The sequence below is a fragment of the Nomascus leucogenys genome, chromosome 4 (assembly GCF_006542625.1).
Source record: "Nomascus leucogenys isolate Asia chromosome 4, Asia_NLE_v1, whole genome shotgun sequence".
In the NCBI taxonomy this organism is placed as follows: Eukaryota; Metazoa; Chordata; class Mammalia; order Primates; family Hylobatidae; genus Nomascus; species Nomascus leucogenys.
This window is the reverse complement of record NC_044384.1, coordinates 68,507,357-68,533,889: the sequence shown is the minus strand read 5'-3', so window position 1 is coordinate 68,533,889 and position 26,533 is coordinate 68,507,357. Positions and strand designations below refer to the sequence as shown.

The following is a 26,533-nucleotide window of genomic DNA, read 5'->3' as shown; positions in this document are numbered from 1 at the left end:
TTGTTTATTTTTTCTATCACTACAATATTAACTGATTAAAACATCTTATTTTGTTGTTGTTGTTGTTTGTTTGTTTTTTGAGATGGAGCCTCGCTCTGTAGCCCAGGCTAGAGTGCAGTGGCACAATCTCAGCTCACTGCAACCTCCACCTCACGGGTTCAAGCGATTTTCCTGCCTCAGCCTCCCTGGTAAGCTGGGATTACAGGCGTGTGCCACCACACCTGGCTGATTTTTTTGTATTTTCAGTAGAGACAGAGTTTCACCATGTTGGCCAGGCTGGTCTCGAACTGCTGACCTCAAATGATCTACCCACCTCAGCCTCCCAAAGTGCTGCGACTACAGGCGTGAGCCACCATGCCCAGCTAAAACATCTTATGTTCTTTATTTTCAACTTACTTTGAGATATTTTAACAGATACAATGGGCTGAATGAAGACCGTGAGGGAAGTGGGAACACCACAGTAGTAAAGCTGGCTTGAGGTTGAAAGCCCTCACTCCAGAAACAAATACCCGGACACAGCCAGCATTTAAGTATGGATGTTCACATGCTAGGAGGCCAGGGCATTAGGTTGGCTGAAAAGCTACTACAAGAAATTATTTCCTACCTAAAACTTACTCTTACAACACACTTGACTCTTCTATGATACAACCATCTCTATTATATTATAGTAATATTAAGTATCAATGTAATATTTACCAGATCCTGAAATCCTAATGATCAAACTAAAATCTGAGAAACATTTTGCTTTCAAAGTGTAATCAATGAGTAACAGAAGAATCTTTATTTTTTAGAGATAAAATCTTGCTCTGTCACCCAGAGAGGAGTACAGTGGCATGATCATAGCTCACTGCTGGGCTCAAGCAATCCTCCTACCTCAGCCTCCCAAGTAACTGGCACTACACATACATGCTACCACACCCAGCTAATTTTTAATTTTTTTTGTAGAGACAGGGTCTTGCTATGTTGCCTAGGCTGAACTCCTGGCCTCTAGTTATCCTCCTGCCACAGCCTCCTAAAGTGCTCACATTAAAGGTGTGAGCCACTGCGCCTGACTGAAAGACTCTTTAGTAAATGAAAACACACTCTAATAACAGTGACAGTGATTTATGGTGACTCAGAATACTGGCCAAAAAGAGGGCTTAAGATAATAAATATAACCTATCATCTCCCTTTTTAGTGGCCTGAGTAAAATATCATAACTGTAATTAAAAGAAAACATATACTCTATGACAGCACCAACTGAGCAGCAATAAAGGAAAGCCAAGTATGTATGTCGTAAAAAGATACCAATGAACACACAACCCAATTCCCTGAAGTACCTTCTCAGACTCAGAGCCTGTAACATGTCTCTCTAGGATCCATCCTTATGAATGAAATCCTCAGGCTAAATCTTTGACCAAACAATTAATGACAGGTCCCTTTGTGCCTGAGTTTGATGTGTGTCTGTGATCTAATGAAGCAATAATGCTATTGATGAAATAACTGGCATCTCTAAAATTCTACACATGAACTCTGTAACTGTAGATGCCACGGGCTCCTCCTCCCCTAATGAAGGATCCTTGTCATCAGGTCGTTTATAAACTCACATCAAAGACTGTACCACATTCAAATTACATCACTACAAGCTAAAGGGCAAGGATGTTCATTATCTTATACGTCGACACTGTCCAAATTATGAAAGGAAAAGACCTGTATTCAAGCTAATCCATTACCTATCTTCTCAAGTTCACTGCTTTACATGTGACTCAGCAATAGAAAATTACCCCAATTCCCCAACGTCAGTACCAGAGGGTATATGTGTAGAGAAGACCATGTACCTGCACAGTTGGGCTGAGCACTATAGAAATGTTCTGTATATTCATTTTTGTTTCCAGTTCCTTTGCGATGACATGGTCCATGTGCACAATGAGCCAAGAAATCAGAAGATAGTTACATTCTGGCAGTTCTTTGAGTAAACGCTGGAATTCCTGCACTTTCTCAGTCTCCGTGGTCCTCCCACAAGCCTCTTCAAATCTGGGCATAAGCTCTTTGGTAAGCAAATTCTCTGGAAGGTCTCGCAAATACTGCTTCAGCAAACTGGCTACAGTGTTAGGCTCATAGTCTTCCAAGTTTGTAGACTCCTCCCGGTCATAGGCTGCTTTTAGCTCATCCACCTTTGATTTAATTCCTTAAAATATTCAAATTCAGAAGAGAGAAGATACTGAGAAAAGAAAATCAAACACACAGGCTTTCTTTACCATTATACCCACCCTTGCTAGGGAGATGAGAACAGCAACCTGACCAATTAACAAACCTCTTGTTATGAAATATTTATCTGCACAAAGGTCGTACAATTCCTCTGTAAACACTAACAGGTAAGACTACACTTGGCTGGGCGCAGTGGCTCACACCCATAATCCTAGCACTTTGGAAGGCTGAGGCAAGCAGATAGCTTGAGCCCAGGAATTCAAGACTAGCTGGACAACATGGTCAAAACCTGTCTCTACAAAAAATACAAAAATTAGCTGGGCATGGTGGCATGCACCTGTGGTCCAAGTTCTTTGGGAGGCTGAGTTGGGAGGATCACTTGAGCCTGGGAGGTTGAGGCTGCAGTGAGCCATAATTGCACCACAGTACTCCAGCCTGGACAACAGAGTAAGACACTGTCTCAAAAAATTAAAAATTAAAAATAGGCCAGGCACCATGGATCACACCTGTAATCCCAGCACTTTGGGAGGCCAAGGCAGGAGAATCACTTGAACCTGGGAGGCACAGGTTGCAGTGAGCTGAGATCACACCACTGCACTACAGCTTGGGTGACAGAGCAAGACTTCATCTAAAAACAAAAAACAAAAAAAGCCCAAAAAACTAACTTTAAAAGTGAATTTAACCAAAAGTTAAATGATAATTGAAAAGCTCAACAGTCAGAACAAAAGTCAAAGCAACCATGGATATATTAAGCAAATATGCCCATTAATTCAGGAATTTGTTTTTAATGTAAAAACATTACACGGTGGCTCACACCTGTAATCCCAGTACTTTGGGAGGCTGAGGTGGGTGGATCACCCGAGGTAGGGAGTTCAAGACCAGCCTGGCCAACATGGTGAAACCCTGTCTCTACTAAAAATACAAAAATTAGCTGGGCATGGTGGTGGGTGCCTATACTCCCAGCTACTCAGGAGGCTGAGGCAGGAGAATCGCTTGAACCCAGGAGGTGGAGGTTGCAGTGAGCTGAGGTCACACTGTATTCCAGCCTAGGTGAAAAGTGAGACTCTGTCTCAGAAAAAAAAAAAAAAAGGTAAAAAGACAAAAATTAAACTACAATCCAAGTGTAAGTCTGGCTCTACACAGGCAGCCAGATGCTTTTTCTAACAAGTCACAAGACTGACCACAAAAAAATGCGGCTTGGTGTACCTAAGTATGTTCCAAAAAGTTGTGGGTAAATTACTTTTTTATGTGTAAATATTGTACTGTAATTGCAAAGGGTGAATTAGCTACCCAAACAAACACTTTGAAAATTATTCTCCATTAAATCATCCCCATCTAATTTCTATTTTAAAGTTTGGATTCTTTAAGTATAACCTTAATCTGAACAGAGCTGGAACAAAAAAAAATAAAGTCTGGGTTTCTAAAATCAAATTGTTTTGCTTATTGAACAAAAGGAAACTAAAGCAAATGATTTTCAAACATTACATAAGATTTTAAGTCTTTAGCACAATCTGCATTAAGTGACGTAATTTAGTGACAACGATTGCTCAGAAGAACACAAAGTAGTTTTTTGCTGTTTTTAATACTTAACACTTTCAGCCAATTATGTGAAACAAGCTACAAATTAACGCTGATAGTTTCTACGGGTAAATGCCCTCTAAGCTGAACAGCACTTGACAGTGGTTCCTTACATCTGGACTTTGGCATTCCTTATCCTTTGTGAAAATCTTTTAATGGCATTATGATAAATCTGTAACTTATCCAGTATTGACAAAATAAAATCAATAACAAAATACAAAAATAACACTATTATTTTTATATAATTTGTATTTTGTGACAGAAAATAATTCCCATTTTCTTACTTTTATGACAATATGGGCAAACCATAAGTGATAATAACTGAAATTCTTGGCAAAGATTTTTTCTCTTCCTCATGTATATTTAATTCTTCCCCCTACAGTACCTACCCAACACATTGTACAAGTAGACAATTAGAATGTGTGTTTGGTTTGCCATTACTCTGAAACTGTTATCAAAATGTTTTCCTTTTAAAAATTGGACACTACAAATGAAGTGTTCCACAGAAAGAGAGAAAGAGCATACGGGTACACTTTAATTCAAAAAATACCAGAAAATGTAGATGAGTAAATTAAAATGTATAAAATCACTTAAATTGTCTTTCATATTCGTTTAAAATTAGATAAGCAAGAACTAAAACTACCAGCAAAAGGTCTTAAAATGAATAAGTGAGAACTAACATCTCCAGCAAAAGGCAGTATTATTATTAGCACTGTCCATGACAGTAGTATAAGTCGGGCTGACTACAGCACACTGCCACAGGTTAGAGAATAAACCCAAAACTCAGCAGAGCAGGAGCTCAGCCCCTAGCTGTTGCAACGATGGGCAGCAGCTCTGTCTGAATGCTTTTACACACAGAGAAGAGGAGTTCTATGACTCTGAATTTCCAAAAAAAATGCAGACTTTAAAAGTAGGTCAGAGAGAAAAAGAATCCTTTGAACAAAGCTGTAGAAAATTTTCAGAAAAACTTTTACCCAAAACAAAAGTAATTCATGGCTACTAAGACCATGTGAGAGAAGCAACTTATGTTATTAATGTTTAAATGTTTAAAAATCAATTCAGTATATTATTATTTTTTATTTATTTATTTATTTTTTGAGACAGAGTCTTGCTCTGTTGCCAGGCTGGAGTGCAGTGGCGCGATCTTTGCTCACTACAACCTCTGCCTCCTGGGTTCAAGTTATTCCCCTGCCTCAGCCTCCCAAGCAGCTGGGACTACAGGCGTGCGCCACCATGCCTGGCTAATTTTTTGTATTTTAGTACAGACAGGGTTTCGCCATATTGGCCAGGATGGTCTCAAGCTCCTGACCTCGTGATCCGCCCACCTCGGCTTCCCAAAGTGCCGGGATTACAGGCATGAGCTACCATGCCTAGCCAATTATTCATAAAAATCAAATATTTGTTTAAATATATTTATGTAATACTAAGGAGTTATAAACTCAAATTCAATGCCTAATTTATTTCATTTTCTATAAAAAAGTAACATTTTAGCCAAAATACTCTTAAATAATGGCATGTAATCTAGTGGATTATGTAACAGTTTTCCCAATTATCAAAAATATCTGCCCTTTCTCAGCAAAACTTAAGTATCAAATCTAACTTCTAGAATTGCATATGAACCAATTAAATGAAAAAACTAAGTCTAATCTCTCTATATATTCTACATGTGTATGACTTAACAACTCATCATGAAAATACTTGTGACCAACAAGTATTATTATTATTAGTTTTGAGACAAGGTCTTACTCTTGCCCTGGATGGAGTGCACTGGTACGATCATGGCTCACTGCAGCCTCAAACTCCTGGGTTCAAGTGATCCTCCTGCCTCAGCCAACAATTAATTTTGTAAAATAAATCTCTAAACAGAAACTGATGAGGTACCAAGACACTGAATAATGGGAATGTAATAATTTGGAACACAGATGCTGCTACAGGTCAGGGCTTTCATCCTATCCTGGTATAAAAGTCATACCGCTTTCTAAGAAATCTTTTTTACTTTTAAATAATAAACATATTGCTTGATTTAGATACCCAATCAAAAACCATTCTTGCCAAGTATGAAATTTAATTTGTATATATATGGAATAAAGATAAATAGAAAATCCATTTTGCTAATATATGTAATAGTTGCATGTAGCTGACCAAAGCATTCACATATGGGGCCTAAACATTTACTGCTTCTTGGTCTTTTGGCTAAAGTCGGGTGTAGTATCTGTTCTAGGATTTCTGGAGCAGGGAGATGGAACAGAAGCTTGCTTGGACCACTCCATGTATTGACTGGGTATTGCACTAACTCTAAGAACTGTGCACCAAGAAAACCAAAACCAAAACCATGTTATGCCTCTTAGCTAAGCTAAGGAAATGCATAATATGACTGTGTCCATAAACATGTCTCTTGGCCAAGAAGCTTCCTTCACACAGTTAACCTTTCTTTTCTTGCTGATGGCCCTCATACCACTGAGCCTCTGCTTAGAGAGGAAAGAAAAAAAAAAAAAGGCAGGCACCTGGGAGTGATGGCTCACACCTGTAATCCCAGCACTTTGGGAGGCCGAGGAGGGCAGATCATCTGAGGTCAGGGGTTCGAGACCAGCCTGGCCAACATGGTGAAACCCTGCCTCTACTAAAAATACAAAAATAAGCTGGGTATGGCGGCAGGCGCCTGTAATCCCAGCTACTCGGGAGGCTGAGGCAGGAGAATCGCTTGAACCCAGGAGGCAGAGGTTGCAGTAAGCCGAGATCACACCACTGCACTCCAGCCTGGGCAACAGAGCGAGACTCTGTCTCAAAAAAACAAACAAACAAAAGAAAAAAAAGCAGGGTCTGAATGCAGCCCTGTTAAGCAACGCTGCCAGTATACTTCACTTTGTTTTAGTACTGGCTGCTGCAAGCTATGAACAACTAACGTGAAATCCTCCTAATGGAAGGAAATATAAAAATAACAAACATCAGAACACCAAAGAAAGGCTGGGGAGAGGGGTGGATTTTTGTGCAACTGGGAGGATCAAGGAAATGAATAAGGCTTAGGATCCAGGCCAAATTTTCCTCACAATATTTTTTCTTCCTTTGAAAAATGAAAGTGAAGTTATTATTAAAAACCATCAAGTGAAGTGCACATTCCCAGTACCTGATACTCTGTAGATGCCTTCACACTTCATACCATACTTCTCTACGTAATCTATACATTCACGGAAAACGGCTGGCAGCCGAATGCCATCATACATCATGGTCCTCTCTACTGCATCAGCCAAAGGAATTCCAAAAATGGGTTTGAGATTTGGAACATCAATCTGAGGCACCTCTGGCTCCTGAATTGGCTTTTTCTTTTTCTTCTTTTCCTTCCACTGTTTAACAACATCAGCTGCTGTCAAGTCTTTCGACTTCTTCTCTTTATGTTTTTCTTCTTTGTGCTTTTCTTCTTTATGCTTTTCTTCTTTGGGTTTCTCTTTTATTTTAAAATCCTTTTCCTTCTTTTTAGAAAAGCTGGGCTTCTTGAAAACATGGATTCCCTTGGACCTCTTCATTTTAGAAGGACTTTCTGCCTCATCTCCAGAGCTATCTTCCTGAAAGGCTGCATAGCCTTCAGCTGCCAAAGAAACAGAGACAGTATAAGTTATATGTTTGTTTAATGTCAAACTGTCCATATGCTTTCTAAAAACAGAACCAAAAAACGGTGCCACCTGGCACCAGCTAATCTAACTTTTCACTTCTTGGCCAATTCCTCCTGGGCACTCCCAGCAAAGAAATGGGTTTCTTCTCAAAAAGAGATGTTGCAGTGACATCTCTTGACCACAAGAGGGGGACAAATAGATAGCAGTTATCATCCTTACAGTATTAGGAGGGGAAACAGGTTTTATATTATATACATGTGTAAGTGGAATTCAGGCAAACCAAACATTAGAGATACACCTGAAAGGCTCTACATAGAGAGCTATTGGAATGAATCCTTTTCTAAAGTAGAGTGAGCATCCTTTCATCATGTGAGTCATGTCCTCTAACATACTATGGGTTGAGTATCCCTTATCTGAAATACTTGAGACCCGAAGTGTTTCAAATTTCAGATTTTTCTGGATATTTGCATTATACCAGTTCAACATCTCTAACCCAAAAAGTCTGAAATCCAAAATCCTCCAATGAGCATTTCCTCTGAGTGTCACACCAGTGCTCAAAAAAATTCAGACTTTGTAGCATTTTGGATTTTCGGAATAGGGATACTCAACCTGTGTTCACTTTACCTACCCTAGCTTTTTCAACTAAGTGGTGCCTATAACTTTGGGCAATCTCAAAGCATGACGAACTGCACTACTGTTTATGTGCTTCAGTTATTCTCCTATGACACTTCACTCTCCTGTCACCAGCTGCTAAGTTCTTTATGGAGACTGCAGCAGGAACTGCAGACTCATTTAAGTAGAGGATTGAACTGGGAAATTCCCTCTTCTTTAGATGGTGGCCAAATCCACTGGACCCACTTCCCTGCATCAGAAACCTCTGGTTTTCACACACTGACAAATGTGCCCAATTGCTTTACCACCCATGTCAGAGTTGTCATAGTTTTTTTTTTTTTTTTTTTTTTTAATATCTGTAACTCTCCTAATTCTTTTCCTTAGCTAGCTACCTTGCAAGCTATTATATAAAAGATAACAGCTATTTCTTGTTACCCTGTACCATGTACCCCACACCAAGCAGAATGGCAAGAATCTTAAGGACAAAATACCATGATGCTTTAGCAAGTGGAATGTTCATACATTGCTGGTGAGAAGGTAAACTGGTACAAGCATTCTGGAAGACTGTTTTGCAGGGATCTACTGAAGCTGAAATACACATGGCCTACAAATGAGCAATTCCACTCCCAGGCATAAACATAACAGAAATACAAAAACATGTACACCACAGAAGCACTATTCATAACAGTCAAAAACTGAAAACCACCCAAACAAGCAACAAAAGTAGAACAGATTAATAAACTAACATATAATGCAATGAAACAATATCTAGTGCAAAGATGAACAAATTACTGCCACATGGAATAACATGAATGAATCTAACAAACATGTTAAGTTAAAGCTGCCTCCTCATGTATTTTAAGTTTGGCCTAAAGGTTTCTCTGAACATAGTGAACTGTAACCTAACTGGATGTGTACACAGACTGCAATCTACTCTTGTACCAATTACAGAGTTTCGGCCAATCACAGGGGGGCAACTGTTCAAACTGCTCAAATAAGGCCAATGCCATGCTATAACCAATCCAGCTGTTTATGTACCTCACTTCTGTTTTCTATGTGTCACTTTACATTTTCTGTCCATAAATATTATGTGACCATGTGGCAGCCCCAGAGTCACTCTAAACCTATTCTGGTTTAGGGGCTACTGGATTCCCTAATCGTTCTTTGCTCAATTAAACTCTGTTAAACTGGCGAGGCGGGGTGGCTCATGCCTGTAATCCCAGCACTTTGGGAGGCTGAGGTGGGTGGATCACTTGAGGTCAAGAGTTCGAGACCAGCCTCGCCAGCATGGTGAAACCCTGTCTCTAATAAAAATACAAAAATTAGCCAGGCATGGTGGCGGGTGCCTGTAATCCCACCTATTTGGGAGGCTGAGGCAGGAGAATCACTTGAACCTGGAAGGCCGAGGTTGCAGTGATCGCACTATTGCACTACAGCCTGAGCAACAGAGCAAGACTCTGTCTCAAAATAAAAACGCAAAAGAAAAAAAAAATCCCATTAAATTTAGCTTGTCTAAAAGTTTTACTTTTAACATATAATATTGGGCAAAAGAAACTAGACACAAATAGAAGTATGCATAAGTTTAAAATCAGGCAGCATCAATCAACAATAAAAGAAGATTACTTATGGGAGGGGTAGGTGATTCCCTTTAAAGAGGCAGCAAAAGAAAATTGATAATGCTCTATTTCCAGATCCTTGTAGTGGTTACACAGGCATATCCACTCATCAGGTTGTATACAATTTGTGTACTCTGTGTAATCCTTCAAAAAGAAATCAATTTAAAATATCATGAAGTCCAAAATAAGGGATACTTAAAATAACTCACTTTATTTGCTTTTAACATACTAAAAAGCTATGCTCAAATGATTCATCCTCTCTACTGAATAGGACCTCAAATGGAATGTATCATGGTATTTGCTTAAGATAAATAACTACTTTATTGAAGGTTCCAATAAAGTGTACCCCAAATAGCAGACATGACCTACCCAAGAAAAGTAAGATGCTTTAAGGGGAAGATCTACCTTTTTTTGGGTGGGGCTTCAGCGGAGGAGAGGACAGAGTCTCACTCTGTCACCCAGGTTGGACTACAGTGGTGCAAGCATAGCTCACTGCAGGCTCAATCTCCTAGCCTCCTAAGTAGCTGTGACTACAGGCACACATCACCATGCTCAGCTAATGGTTTAAATTTTTGTTTCTCAGGCTCTTGAACTTCTGACTTCAAGCAATCCTCCCATCTCAGCCTCCCAAAGTGCCAAGATTATAGGCGTAGGCCACTGTGGCCAGCTTAATATCTTTCTAGACATTATTTTGAATTATTACTTCAGGAAATATCCACTAGAAAACTTTTCCATTTCTGGAAACTCAGTATTTTTATTTGTGAGATTAAGACCCCAAAATACAACCCTAATATACAAAAACTGAGACCCTGAAAAATAAAGAACAGAAAAATCAAACAAGAATCTCTGTCTTGACATGGTTCCAGAAGACAGCTGGTACATGTAATTAGAGTGGAAGTTTATTTAAAATATATCTAGGCCAGGCATAGTGGCTCACGCCTGTAATCCCAGCACTTTGGGAGGCCGAGGTGGGTAGATCACTTAAGGTCAGGAGTTCAAGACCAGCCTGGTCAACATGACAAAACCCTGTCTCTACTAAAAACACAAAAATTAGCTGGGCATGGTGGCGCACACCTGTAGTCCCAGCTACTTGGGAGACTAAGACATGAGAATTGTTTGAACCTGGAGGCGGAGGTTGCAGTGAGCTGAGATTGTGCCACTGCATTCCAACCTGGGCAACAGAGCAAGACTCTGTCCCAAAAAATAATAATAAAATAAAGTAAAATAAAATAAAATAAAAATATCTAGGCATAGGAAAAAATGGCACTTACTCCTCTTTTCCTTTTTCTTAAATTTCCCTTTTTTCTTCCCATGATCTTTCTCATCATCAGACACTATATCAGGAGGCTCATGGAGGATGTCATGGGGAGGTGAGGGCTCGCCAGTGCGGTACAATCCAGGAAACTTAGTAGGGCTGATCTCTTCAGAGCTGGGGGTCCGGGTAAGCCCGCTGCCATGCTCCACCCTGCGGTGTTCACTGGGGCTGCTGGTGGGGGGCAGGAAGCACTCAGTCATGCTGATGCCCTGACTAGGAAGGGACGAGGTCTTCTCTGTTACCTATCCATTACACCTGCACCAAGAGAAAAAACATTAGCAGAGTCACCTAACACCAAGGAACAAAAACACCACAAATATACAGCACAGCATTTACAAATCGAAAATATTTTCTCCACAATCCCTCTTGTAAAATACTCTTTCATTTTATTATCTCAAGATACATTCCATGCATCACACATTTCAGTTCTCAGAGTTGAAAGCACTGGGATCTTCAAGTATTCAAAAAATAAATCAAATGAAAATCAGAGGTAGAGTTCTCAAAGTAGAATATGGAATTCTTTAAAAAAAAAACAAAACACTCATCATTCTAAAGTGCTTCATTTTGACTGCTCCCCAACATAAAATCTTACTATTTTGCTTTATGACTAAACAACTATAAGTTACAAAGATGACTTTATAACTACACATGAACAGTTCACATCGTAATTAAATTTTATAATTGATATATTTAATGATTCACATAATTACAGACCACTGATTCTACTATGCATGCAATTTTATATACAGCTTATGTATTGATAATAACTATATTTTTGTACTGCAGTTATGCTAAAAGAAATGAAGGAAGCCTCATTTAATCAATCCTAAAATACATGCAAAATAGTTTTACTACAACAGATACTACAAAGGACAAATGTAAGAGGAGTTCAAAATTTGTTTGCATTTTTTCCCTTCTTTAGATGGTAGGTACACAAAGTACTGCGTTTAAAAGTTACTTGGATTCTTATTCCTCTTTAATGTCATTATGATATTCATTTGAAATACTATCAGAATCACTTTTTCTCTTTGCGCTCATTTATTTTTTTTATTTTTTTTGAGATGGAATTTCGCTGTTGTTGCCCAGGCTGGAATGTAATGGCGCGATCTTGGCTCACTGCAACCTCTGCCTCCCAGGTTCAAGTGATTCTCCTGCCTCAGGCTCCTGAGTAGCTGGGATTATAGGCGCCTGCCACCACATCCAGCTAATTTTTTGTATTTTCAGTAGAGATGGGGTTTCACCATATTGGTTAGGCTGGTCTCGAACTCCTGGCCTCGGGTGAGTCACCCGCCTTGGTCTCCCAAAGTGCTGGGATTACAGGTGTGAGCCACCATGCCCGGCCTCTCTTTGCACTCACTTTAAATGTTAACTTTACAATTTAAAAAATCCACAAGCCATAAGTGACAATTCTGAGACCATAAACTAAGTCAAAGGACAAGCAAATGTGGAAAAAAAAAAAAAAAGTTGCAAATTAGGAGAGGTAATTTCTTTAAAAAGCAAAGAGTTATTAACAAATTAATGAAAATAGCAACAAATTAAGAGAACCAGACAAAGGATGTGAACAGGCAGTTCACAGAAAAGTGACTAAAAAATGAGTGGAAACAATATTCAACTTCAATTATAATTTTTTAAACAATGAGCTATCACTTGTCTAATATGAGAGTGGCAAAGAACAAAATGGCACATATAAGATCCATTATGATGGTAAGGATAGAGAAAACAAGACTCATGAGAACACCTACTAATGGTAGAAGTATAACACGATCCTTTTTAAAAAGCAATCTTATCGTAGCTATTAAAATTTTAAATCTATTCTCTTTGATCCAGGGATTCTGCTTTTAGGAAATTATTCTTCAGAAATACTTTCACAAAAATGCAAAGATATATGCAAGAAAATATTTACTGCAGTACTGTAAAAACAAAAAACAAGATAATCTAAAATGCTATCAATAGAATACTGATTAAATTATGGTTTATCCAAATAATAGGCTATGAAGTCACACACACACACACACACACACACACACACACACACACACACACACAGAGTTTCTGAAAGCAGGTAAGAAACGGTTAATTACTGTTAACTCTTGGAAGCGTCAGAAGGGTAGACTTTATTCTTTCCATTGTAACCTTTCCATATAGTTTGAACCTCGCCATGTCTATATATTACTTAACACTTAAAAAAATGAAAAGGGGCCTGGCACGGTGGCTCATGCCTCTAATCCCAGCGCTCTGGGAGGCCAAGGTGGGTGGATCACTCAAGCCTAGGAGTCTGAGACCAGCCTGGGCAACACGGCGAAACTTTGTCTCTAAAAAAACACAAAAAATTAGCTGGGCGTATGCATGTTCTCACTCATAGGTGGGAATCAAACAATAAGAACACTTGGACACAGGATGGGGAACACCACACACTGGGACCTGTGGTGGGGTTGGGGGAGAGGGGAGGGATAGCATTAGGAGATATACCTAATGTAAATGACGAGTTAATGGGTGCAGCACAGCAACATGGCACACGTATACATATGTAACAAACCTGCAAGTTATGCACATGTACCCTAGAACTTAAAGTATAATAAAAAAAAAATTAGCTGAGTGTAGTGATACATGCCTATAGTCCTAGCCACTTGGGAGGCTGAGGTGGGAGGATCACCTAAATTCAGGAGATGGAGGTTACAGAGAGCTGAGATTGCACCACTGCACTCCAGCCTGGGTGGCAGAGTGAGACCCTGTCTCAAATTAAAAAAAAAAAAAGAACTATTTTTTGATCCTGTAAAAATTATGCAGCATTAAAAATCATGTTGTTGACAATATTTAATGATGTGAGGAAAAAGCAATTTTATTTACAGCGTATCAATTTAAATATATAAATATATGCATAAAATAACAGGATATTAATAACAATTATCTCTGAATTATAAGATTATGACTGGTCTAAACTTTCTTTTTGTTTTTCTGCATTTTATAAATTTTCTACCCAATATGCACTATTGCTTACATAATCAGAAAAAAAATATTAAAAACAAAAAAAGTTTTCACTGAAGGATCAATAAGCATCAGTATAATTCTGTTTTTCTTAATAGGCCCTGACTTTTGGCTATCATTTTGATTTTTGTTTTTGCTTTTTTGAGATGGAGTCTCGTTCTTGTTGCCCAGGCAGGAGTGCAGTGGCGTGCTCTTGGTTCACTAAACCTCTGCCTCCTGGGTTCATGTGATTCTCCTGCCTCAGCTTCCCGAGTAGCTGGGATTACAGATGCACACCACCACACCTGGCTAATTTTTGTATTTTTAGTAGATACGGTGTTTCACCATGTTGGCCAGGCTGGTCTCGAACTCCTGACCTTGGGTGATCCACCAACCTTGGCCTCCAAAATGCTGGGCTTATAGGTGTGAGCCACCATGCCCGGTCTTGGCTATCTTTTTTTTTTTTTTTTTTTTTTTTGAGACTCACTCTGTCGCCCAGGCTGGAGTGCAGTGGCACGATCTCGGCTCACTGCAAGCTCTGCCTCCCGGGTTCATGACATTCTCCTGCCTCAGCCACCCAAGTAGCTGGGACTATAGGCGCCCGCCACCATGCCAGGCTAATTTTTTTTTTTGTATTTTTAGTAGAGACAGGATTTCACCATGTTAGCCAGGATGGTCTCGATCTCCTGACCTTGTGATCCGCCCGCCTCGGCCTCCCAAAGTGCTAGGATTACAGGCATGAGCCACCAGGCCCGGCCTTGGCTATAGTTTTTAAAAGTGCATTCTCTTTTCCTATTAATTGAAGTTTTGACCATCTAAGAGTTGAGAATTGAAAAGGACCTAGAGTTCAACAAGGTAACAGGAATTATACATTAGAGATGAGGAAACTGAGCTGAAGTCCATGGAAGCTAAAACACAACTTGTGGGGCAGAAGCACAGCTTTACACTCCAGAAAAAAAAAATTGCTTATAGACATATCACCCACACGGATACCATGTTATTGTATGCTTCTCTGTCTTTGCTCATTCTCTCCCAGGAATCCAGCCTTCCTCTCAATATTTTTGCGTGGCTAATTCATACTCATCCTTTAACACTAGGCCTACAATTGGGCATGATTTTGTAGATGATGGAAACATTCTAAATTTGGATTATGGTGATGGTTGCAGAAACCCATAAACTGACTAAAAATCACTGAATTATACACTTAGAGTGAGTGGATCTTATATGAGTTCTACCTCAATAAAGCTGTTTAAAAAAATCAAGCACTAGCAACACTTCTCCAAGAATCCTCCCTGGTGACCCACCCCATCCAGTTTAAGCCACAAATATTCCTTTTCTGTGGCCTAGAACATCCTGAACATACCTCTTCACAGCACTTACCATACTGTATTTCAATTACATATGCATGTGTTCACCTTGCTAATGGTGAACTCCAACATTTAACACTACCTATGGCACACAATAAGTAGTCAAATGTTTATTTAATAAACTAATTGGTATCTTTTCTGTTCTCAACATATTTACTGTTGATGAGACAAATATTAGAAGAAATGAATCTCGCCCTAAGCCTTAAGTTCTAATTCAGGAAATAAAGGGAATCGACATTTTATTTGAGTTCCTGTGGCTTCTGCAACTTTCACATACATTAATTTAGCTAACCCTGTGAGAAAAGCAGTATTTTTCCATGTTTATAAACAGAGAAAGTAAGGCTCAGAGAGCTTAAATAACTTTCCCTAAATCACATAGCAAGTAAGAGATAAAACTGGGATCTGTTTGACTCAAAACACTTTTTTTTCACTGAACCACCCTTCATGTATACACACAAAAAAAGGGAATAAATACATTTATGCCAGGAGGAACAGTGTGGTTAAAGACACACAGGAACATTTGGGACTTATTATGAGAATGGGGTGAAGACCAGCCTGACCCGGGCTGTTCTTGCTAAGAAGCAATGGAAAAGACATTAAAAGATAACGTGGGCTCAGACAACTGAATGCCACGCTGAGTTCAGACCTGGTGTGGGAGTCATTACCAATTCCAAAGCCAGAAAGTGACAAAACTGGGGCTAAGAGAGGAGTAAGGGCAGGAATACCAGCAGCAAAATGCCAGGCGGATTTTGATCATTCACCCCTACAACATTTGTAAGTTATATCTACGTTTCCATGTTCTCCTGGTACACAATTATTTTTGTTTCCATACTAGACTGATAAAGACAATTAGACAGTTTTGTTCATAAAGTATTTAATAGATTATCTCACAAAAGCTACTCTAAAGAAATATTTATTGACTTGTGCTATGGACTGAATGTGTCTCCTCAAAATTCATATATTGAAACTTAATTCCCAAGGTGATGGTATTAGGAGGGAGGGCCTTTGGGAGGTGACTAGGTCGTGAGGGTGGCGTTCTCGTTAATGGGATTAGTGTCCTCTTATGAGGACACTCTCTCCTTCTGAGTTCACCACCTCCATCCACCACGCGAGGACACAGCAAGAAGGCCAGGTCTATGAACCAGAAAGTGGGCCCTCAGCAGACACCAAATCTGTCAGCATCTTGATATTGGACATTCCAGTCTGCAACTAAAAGCAATAAATTTCTGTTGTTTATAAGCTACCCATGTTATGGTATTTTGTTATAGAAGTCTAAACAGACAGACAACTTCATTCATCTAGAGCTGAAGATAAGTGGAGCCACTAAAGGCAGACATGAAGGAGTGAGAGTCTGACTGCATGACGGTTTAGTAAGAAAGGAAGAACATGTTTGCATTAGGACACGTTGTTTGACCACTGGGGAGCTATAGCAAGCTTAAACTTCACTGAAGAAAAAGGCAGAAGACAGAGGCTTCAAATGGTCCATAATAAAATTTAAGTATAAATATTCAAAGGCAAGAAAACAACAAAAATCAGAAATTCTTATTTCTGAGGCAAGAGGATACCTGGTATAAATTATTGAAAATTTGAATAAAGATTATTTATCCCTATTCTTCCTGGTAAGTACAACTAAAATTCCCAGATCAGATTAAAAAAAAAAAAGAAGAAGAAGAAGAAGAAACAAAAAAGACTCTGAAAGGTAGACAGAAAGAGGCAGACCGGTTCAGTACCTCAGGATAGGAGGAATATGGTGGTGAGTTTTCTTCTACCTCACACCATAGACTTGGAATGATAGAAGCTGGGAAACCCAGAAATGCCAATAGGCATAGACAAAAACAAGAAGAAAAACAGCTACAGTAATCAGGACAGTAAGGTGCTGCAGTAAGAACAGACAATAGATCGGAGGAACAAACAGAAATTCCAAAAAGAAATGCACACGTGTATAGTTAACTGATTTTCAACAAAGGTTCCAGAGGAATACAATGAGGGGACAATCCTTTTCAACAAACAGTGCTAGATAAGCATATGAAAAACAATGAAGCTCAACTCTCTATGTCATACCATGCACAAAATACAATTCATGATAAATGACAGACCTAAAACTTAATAGCTAAAAACTATACAACCTCTAAAAACATATTTTTGAGGGCTTTGAGAGGGTAAAAACTTCCCAGACATTACCAGAAAGCACTAACTATAAAATTAAAAACTGACAAATTGGACTTCTGCTCATCAAAAGACAAGAAAATAAACAGGCCAACCACAGTCGCTCATGCCAGCACTTTGGGAGGCCAAGGCAAGAGGATCACTTGAGCCTGGGAGGTAAGTTGCAGTGAGCCATGACCACAGTGCACTTCAGCCTGGGTGACAGCGGGAGGCCTTGTCTCGTAGGGAAAGAGAAAGAAAAAAAGAGAAAATGAACAGTCAAGCCAAAGACTTGAAGACTACATTTGTGTGTGTGTGTATGTGTTGTGTGTGTGTGTATCTGACAAGGGATTTTATTTAGAATAATAAAAAGATAAAAAACCCATAATTAAAATGGGCAGAGTTGAACAAACAGTTTACAAAGGAAAATATAATATGAAAATTGATCATATGAATTGGGTCACTTGTCATACCCAAATAAAACTAAGTCAAGAAGCCAAGAGGAAAAAGCACTCTGGGCACACGCCACTGCTCCAAGAATGTAATTTTCTGCCAGCCTGGCCACTGAAACTGCCTGCTGTAACCTGAAACTAGTTTTATCTAATCACTGCCGAAACAACCTGCTGCCACTCTAAGACTGGCTTTACCCACTCGGTCACTCACCACTCAGAGATTGTCAGTCCCCCAAACCTTCTAGTGCAATGAACTTTCTCACAGAGCAATATATAACTTCTCTCTTTACAAAAATAAAACCCCTAACCTTCTCTTTGTTCTTGGGACACAGCAAAGACCATCAGGTCTGTGTGAGTATGCCCTGAATTGCAATTCTTGCTTCCCAGATAAAATGTTTTAAATTTAGAGATTTATCTCTATATTTTATTTCATTTTGACATACTGATGGTTAGTAAGCCCAAGAAAAAAAAATCAAATAAATGCAAATTAAAATCAAAATGAGCTATCAATAGACATCATCTAGAATGGCTAAAATTTAAAAAGAACAACAATCCCTAACACTGGCAAGGATATGGAGCACCCAGAAGTCTCACACATTAAGACTTGGAAAACTGGCAGTATCTTTACTTAAGCATATCCTTCTATATGACCTAGCAATTCCACTCCTTATTTACCCAAGAGAAATGAAAACAAATATTCACACAAAAAAACCCACTTATCATCAGAGTAACTTTATTTGTAACAGCTAAAACTAGAAACTAGAAACACCCACATTGCCAACAAACAGAAGATTGGATTCATATAAGGGAATACTATTCAGCATTTTAATAAGAAACAATCCATATATACAACAAAACATAATTTCATAAAACAGCATAAGAACACAATAGAGTACATAATATATGACTGTATTTATAGTAAGTTCTAGAACAGGTAGTCACCTAGGTGTCAAAAGAATTTAGAACTGTGGTTACCAGAGCGTGGAGAAGAGGCAGGGGTTGAATATGAAGTAGTAAGAGAGAACATTCTGTGTTGATGGCCATGTTCCTACCTACATCGTAACAGGTATGTGGGCTATAAGTATGTATACATTTGTTAAGACTTATCAAAGTGTACATTTCACTAAATATAAATTATATTTCAATAAAAACTCTGAGAAAGAAAATAAAGGGCCATGAATGCCTTACAGAGATGTGATCATGAGCCATTAAAAAATATGGACGTTGGCCAGACACAGTGGCTCACGCCTGTAATCCTAGTGCTTTGGAAAGCAAAGGCAGGTGGACTGCTTGAGGCCAGGAGTTCAAGAACAGCCTGGACAACATGGCGAAACCGCTTCTCTACTAAAAACACAAAAATTAGCCAGGCGTGGTGATGCATGCCTGTAATCCCAGCTTCTTGGAAGGCTGAGGCACAAGAATCACTTGAACCTGGGAGGCGGACAGCAAGCCAAGATGGCGCCACTGCATTCCAGCCTGGGTGACAGAGAGAGACCCTGTCTCAAAAAACAAACAAAAAAGAAAAAGGACTTTCCTTTTCAAATATGGACCTGACCTCATGAAATTTCAGAGCACAGGGGATAAAAAGATGACACCAAAAGTGTCCCGTGGGTGAGGGAGCTGGGGAAACAGCTTACATTCACACCCAATATCACTATTTCCAATCATTCCAAAATGAAAGCACGTGGCTGGTTCCTGTGTAAAAGAACAATATCTCTCTAGAGAGAACTGAAGATTAAAAAAATTACGTCTGCAATAGCCAAAATGTATTAAAAGTATGAGGCAAAAACCACATATCTAGAATTTTACTTTAGAACCAAAAACAATCATACGTTTGAAAATGAGTACTTCAAGTAAGAAGTACAGTTATGACAGTTACAACTGAGACAAAACGGACAAAAAGCTCACAAAACTAGACTCAAACTTAACTAAACAATAGTTTAAAAACATTCACTTCTCTGAAGGACTAGGTTATACCTTGTTCTTAAAGTAGTATTTTCTGCGCTTATGCCAATATTAATCAGCACACACAGTAAGAATCAGTCACGCATGCAAGAGGACAAAGCAATATAAATGGAGAAGAAAGAAATTAAGTAAATTAATGTCTCCTGAAATTAGCTTTTAAGAATAAATCTACTAGTTTATTAAACTTGATACTATCTAAACATAAAAAGGCCTATTCCAGAAAAACAATAACTTGCTTAACTAGTTTACGTGTTAAATAGATTCAATATTTTGTAAATATTCTTTATCAATAAATATCAGGCTTAAGTTCACTAAAAGCAACCTTTCCTCACTTTTATAGTTTTAAAAAATAATCTGTAAATTAAAATTCTCTAATCTAGAATTGTATAAGGGAATCCAAATATTGACTTATCAATACCTTATACACTGAACACTAACCAGTATTAACATATTATTTGGAAATGTTATATATTGTAAGCATTGTTTACAGGCACAATACATTCTTGTTCTTCCCACAATAAGGAAATAAATTTGTCCCAGAATTTAAGGACAAGAGTGTCATTGAGAGGACCACTGAGCACCCCTCATGATAAATGAAGAGAACTGCGACAATGCATCTCATGAAATTTCAGAGCACTGGAGATAAAAAGATGATAACAAGAAGTGTCCTGTGGGTGAGGGAGCTGGGGAAACAGCTTATATTCACAGGATCAGGACCAATTTGCCAACAGAAACACTGGAAGCTAAAAGACATTAAAGAAGTATCTTCAAACACTGAAAGAAAATTAGTTCCAACAATCATTCAAGTGTATGGTTAAAGTAAGTATTGGGGGAACCCACCCCAGTATTTCAACATAGGTTCTTTCTATTTTCCCTAAGTGTTGGCTGGCTGAGAAATAAAGAGTACAAAGAGAGGAATTTTACAGCTGGGCCACCAGGGGTGACATCACATATGAGTAGGACCATGATGCCCACCTGAGCCTCCAAACCAGCAAGTTTTTATTAAGAATTTCAAAAGGGGAGGGAGTGTACAAACAGGAAGTAGGTCACAAAGACCACATGCTTCAAAGGGCAAAAGGCAGAACAAAGATCACATGCTTCTGAGGAAACAGGACAAGGGCAAAATCAGAACTGATAAGGGTCTATGTTCAGCGGTGCACACATTGTCTTTTTTTTTAAATTTTATTATTATACTTTAAGTTTTAGGGTACATGTGCACAATGTGCAGGTTTGTTACATATGTATACATGGGCCATGTTGGTCTGCTGCACCCATTAACTCATCATTTAGCATTAGGTATACCTCCTAATGATATCCCTCCCCCCTCCCCCAACCCCACAACAGTCCCCGAAGTGTGATGTTCCCCTTCCTGTGTCCATGTGTTCTCATTATTCAATTTCCACCTATGAATGAGAACATGCGGTGTTTGGTTTTTTGTCCTTGCGATACTTGCTGAGAATGATGGTTTCCAGTTTCATCCATGTCCCTACAAAGGACATGAACTCATCATTTTTTATGGCTGCATAGTATTCCATAGTGTATATGTGCCACATTTTCTTAACCCAGTCTATTGTTGTTGGACATTTGGGTTGGTTCCAACTCTTTGCTATTGTGAATAGTGCCGTAATAAACATACGTGTGCATGTGTCTTTATAGCAGCATGATTTATAATCCTTTGGGTATACACCCAGTAATGGGATGGCTGGGTCAAATGGTATTTCTAGTTCTAGATCCCTGAGGAATCACCACACTGACTTCCACAATGGTTGAACTAGTTTACAGTCCCACCAACAGTGTAAAAGTGTTCCTATTTCTCCACATCCTCTCCAGCACCTGTTGTTTCCTGACTTTTTAATGATCACCATTTTAACTAGTGTGAGACGGTATCTCATTGTGGTTTTGATTTGCATTTCTCTGATGGCCAGTGATGATGAGCATTTTTTCATGTGTTTTTTGGCTGCATAAATGTCTTCTTTTGAGAAGTGTCTGTTCATGTCCTTTGCCCACTTTTTGATGGGGTTGTTTTTTTCTTGTAAATTTGTTTGAGTTCATTGTAGATTATGGATATTAGCCCTTTGTCAGATGAGTAGGTTGTGAAAATTTTCTCCCATTTTGTAGGTTGCCTGTTCACTCTGATGGTAGTTTCTTTCGCTGTGCAGAAGCTCTTTAGTTTAATTAGATCCCATTTGTCAATTTTGGCTTTTGTTGCCATTGCTTTTGATGTTTTGGACATGAAGTCCTTGCCCATGCCTATGTCCTGAATGGTATTGCCTAGGTTTTCTTCTAGGGTTTTCATGGTTTTAGGTCTAACGTGTAAGTCTTTAATCCATCTTGAATTAATTTTTGTATGAGGTGTAAGGAAGGCATCCAGCTTCAGCTTTCTACATATGGCTAGCCAGTTTTCCCAGCACCATTTATTAAATAGCGAATCCTTTCCCCATTGCTTGTTTTTGTCAGGTTCGTCAAAGATCAGATGGTTGTAGACATACAGCATTATTTCTGAGGGCTCTGTTCTGTTCCATTGAGCTATATCTCTGTTGTGGTACCAGTACCATGCTGTTTTGGTTACTGTAGCCTTGTAGTATAGTTTGAAGTCAGGTAGTGTGATGCCTCCAGCTTTGTTCTTTTGGCTTAGGATTGACTTGGCAATGCAGGCTCTTTTTTGGTTCCATATAAACTTTAAAGTAGTCTTTTCCAATTCTCTGAAGAAAGTCATTGGTAGCTTGATGGGGATGGCATTGAATCTATAAATTACCTTGGGCAGTATGGCCATTTTCACGATACTGATTCTTCCTACCCATGAGCATGGAATGTTCTTCCATTTGTTTGTATCCTCTTTTATTTCATTGAGCAGTGGTTTGTAGTTCTCCTTGAAGAGGTCCTTCACATCCCTTGTAAGTTGGATTCCTAGGTAGTTTATTCTCTTTGAAGCAATTGTGAATGGGAGTTCACTCATGATTCGGCTCTCTGTCTGTTATTGGTGTATAAGAATGCTTGTGATTTTTGTACATTGATTTTGTATCCTGAGACTTTGCTGAAGTTGCTTATCAGCTTAAGGAGATTTTGGGCTGAGACAGTGGGGTTTTCTAGATATACAATCATGTCATCTGCAAACAGGGACAATTTGACTTCCTCTTTTCCTAATTGAATACCCTTTATTTCCTTCTCCTGCCTAATTGCCCTGGCCAGAACTTCCAACACTATGTTGAATAGGAGTGGTGAGAGAGGGCATCCCTGTCTTGTGCCAGTTTTCAAAGGGAATGCTTCCAGTTTTTGCCCATTCAGTATGATATTGGCTGTGGGTTTGTTGTATATAGCTCTTACTATTTTGAGATACGTCCCATCAATACCTATTTTATTGAGAGTTTTTAGCATGAAGGTTGTTGAATTTTGTCAAAGACCTTTTCTGCATCTATTGAGATAATCATGTGGTTTTTGTCTTTGGTTCTGTTTATATGTTGGATTACATTTACTGATTTGCATATGTTGAACCAGCCTTGCATCCCAGGGATGAAGCCCACTTGATCATGGTGGATAAGCTTTTTGATGTGCTGCTGGATTCGGTTTGCCAGTATTTTATTGAGGATTTTTGCATCAATCTTCATCAAGGATATTGGTCTAAAATTCTCTTTTTTTGTTGTGTCTCTGCCAGGCTTTGGCATCAGGGTGATGCTGGCCTCATAAAATGAGTTAGGGAGGATTCTCTCTTTTTCTATTGATTGGAATAGTTTCGGAAGGAATGGTACCAGCTCCTCCTTGTACCACTGGTAGAATTCAGCTGTGAATCCATCTGGTCTTGGACTTTTTTTGGTTAGTAAGCTATTGATTATTGCCACAATTTCAGAGCCTGTTATTCGTCTATTCAGAGATTCAACTTCTTCCTGGTTTAGTCTTGGGAGGGTGTATGTGTCGAGGAATTTATCCCCTTCTTCTAGATTTTCTAGTTTATTTGCGTAGAGGTGTTTGTAGTATTCTCTGATGGTAGTTTGTATTTCTGTGGGATCGGTGGTGATATCCCCTTTATCATTTTTTATTGTGTCTATTTGATTCTTCTCTCTTTTCTTCTTTATTAGTCTTGCTAGCGGTCTATCAATTTTGTTGATCTTTTCAAAAAACCAGCTCCTGGATTCATTAATTTTTTGAAGGGTTTTTTGTGTCTCTATTTCCTTCAGTATTGCTCTGATTTTAGTTATTTCTTGCCTTCTGCTAGCTTTTGAATGTGTTTGCTCTTGCTTTTCTAGTTCTTTTAATTGTGATGTTAGGGTGTCAATTTTGGATCTTTCCTGCTTTCTCTTGTGGGCATTTAGTGCTATAAATTTCCCTCTACACACTGCTTTGAATGTGTCCCACAGATTCTGGTATGTTGTGTCTTTTTTCTCGCTGGTTTCAAAGAACATCTTTATTTCTGCCTTCATTTTGTTATGTACCCAGTGGTCACCCAGGAGCAGGTTGTTCAGTTTCCATGTAGTTGAGCGGTTTTGAGTGAGTTTCTTAATCCTGAGTTCTAGTTTGATTGCACTGTGGTCTGAGAGACAGTTTGTTATAATTCCTGTTCTTTTACATTTGCTGAGGAGTGCTTTACTTCCAACTATGTGGTCAATTTTGGAATAGGTGTGGTGTGGTGCTGAAAAAAATGTATATTCTGTTGATTTGGGGTGGAGAGTTCTGTAGATGTCTATTAGGTCTGCTTGGTGCAGAGCTGAGTTCAATTCCTGGGTATCCTTGTTAACTTTCTGTCTTGTTGATCCGTCTAATGTTGACAGTGGGGTGTTAAAGTCTCCCATTATAATTGTGTGGGAGTCCAAGTCTCTTGTAGGTCACTAAGGACTTGCTTTATGAATCTGGGTGTTCCTGTATTGGGTGCATATATATTTAGGATAGTTAGCTCTTCTTGTTGAATTGATCCCTTTACCATTATGTAATGGCCTTGTCTCTTTTGATCTTTGTTGGTTTAAAGTCTGTTTTATCAGAGACTAGGATTGCAACCCCTGCCTTTTTTTGCTTTCCATTTGCTTGGTAGATCTTCCTCCATCCCTTTATTTTGAGCCTATGTGTGTCTCTGCACGTGAGATGAGTTTCCTGAATACAGCACACTCATGAGTCTTGACTCTTTATCCATTTGCCGGTCTGTGTCTTTTAATTGGAGTATTTAGCCCATTTACATTTAAAGTTAACATTGTTACGTGTGAATTTGGTCCTGTCATTATGATGTTAGCTGGTTATTTTGCTCATTAGTTGATGCAGTTTCTTCCTAGCCTTGATGGTCTTTACATTTTGGCATGTTTTTGCAGTGGCTGGTACCGGTTGTTCCTTTCCATGTTTAGTGCTTCCTTCAGGAGCTCTTTTAGGGCAGGCCTGGTGGTGACAAAACCTCTCGGCATTTGCTTGTCTGTAAAGTATTTTATTTCTCCTTCACTTATGAAGCTTAGTTTGGCTGGATATGAAATTCTGGGTTGAAAATTCTTTTCTTTAAGAATGGTGAATATTGGCCCCCACTCTCTTCTGGCTTATGGAGTTTCTGCCGAGAGATCCGCTGTTAGTCTGATGGGCTTCCCTTTGTGGTGGTGGAGCCAAGATGGCCAAATAGGAACAGCTCCGGTCTACAGCTCCCAGCATGAGCGACGCAGAAGACGGTTGATTTCTGCATTTCCATCTGAGGTACTGGGTTCATCTCACTAGGGAGTGCCAGACAGTGGGTGCAGGACAGTGGGTGCAGCGCACCGTGCACAAGCCGAAGCAGGGCGAGGCATTGCCTCACTCAGGAAGCGCAAGGGGTCAGGGAGTTCCCTTTCCTAGTCAAAGAATGGGGTGACAGACGGCACCTGGAAAATCGGGTCACTCCCACCCTAATACAGCGCTTTTCCAACGGGCTTAAAAAACGGCACACCAGGAGATTATATCCTGCATCTGGCTCGGAGGGTCCTACGCCCACAAAGTCTCACTGATTGCTAGCAAAGCAGTCTGAGATCAAACTGCAAGGCGGCAGCGAGGCTGGGGGAGGGGCGCCTGCCATTGCCCAGGCTTGATTAGGTAAACAAAGCAGCCGGGAAGCTCGAACTGGGTGGAGCCCACCACAGCTCAAGGAGGCCTGCCTGCCTCTGTAGGCTCCACCTCTGGGGTCAGGGCACAGACAAACAAAAAGACAGCAGTAACCTCCGCAGACTTAAATGTCCCTGTCTGACAGCTTTGAAGAGAGTAGTGGTTCTCCCAGCACGCAGCTGGAGATCTGAGAACGGGCAGACTGCCTCCTCAAGAGGGTCCCTGACCCCCGAGCAGCCTAACTGGGAGGCACCCCCCAGTAGGGGCAGACTGACACCTCAGACGACCAGGTACTCCTCTGAGACAAAACTTCCAGAGGAACGATCAGGCAGCAGCAATTGCGGGTCACCAATATCCACTGTTCTACAGCCACCGCTGTTCTGCAGCCACCGCTGCTGATACCCAGACAAACAGGGTCTGGAGTGGACCTCTAGCAAACTCCCACAGACCTGTAGCTGAGAGTCCTGTCTGTTAGAAGGAAAACTAACAAACAGAAAGGACATCCACACCAAAAGCACATATTGTCTTGATAAACATCTTAACAGAAAACAGGATCAAGAGCAGAGAACTGGTCTGACCAAAAATTTACCAGGATGGAGTTTCCCAATCCTAGTAAGCCTGAGGGTACTGCAGGAGACCAGGGCGTATGTCAGTCCTTATCTCAACCACATAGGACAGACATTCC

At 39.6% G+C, this 26,533-nt stretch overlaps 1 protein-coding gene and 1 pseudogene across 1 annotated transcript in view; one reads left to right on the top strand and one right to left on the bottom strand.

Moving 5' to 3' along the window:
- RALBP1 (ralA binding protein 1) overlaps positions 1 to 26,533 on the bottom strand; it is a 67,595-nt gene that overhangs the window by 13,823 nt on the left and 27,239 nt on the right. Inside the window, exons 2-4 of the mRNA XM_003262075.3 lie at positions 10,873 to 11,171; positions 6,890 to 7,348; positions 1,818 to 2,167 (exon numbers count right to left, since the gene is read on the bottom strand). Of these exons, the coding sequence (XP_003262123.1) occupies positions 1,818 to 2,167; positions 6,890 to 7,348; positions 10,873 to 11,116 (1,053 nt within the window). The 5' untranslated portion in view covers positions 11,117 to 11,171. The remainder of the gene's footprint in view (positions 1 to 1,817; positions 2,168 to 6,889; positions 7,349 to 10,872; positions 11,172 to 26,533) is intronic.
- On the top strand, positions 5,939 to 6,080 carry LOC115835012 (annotated as a pseudogene).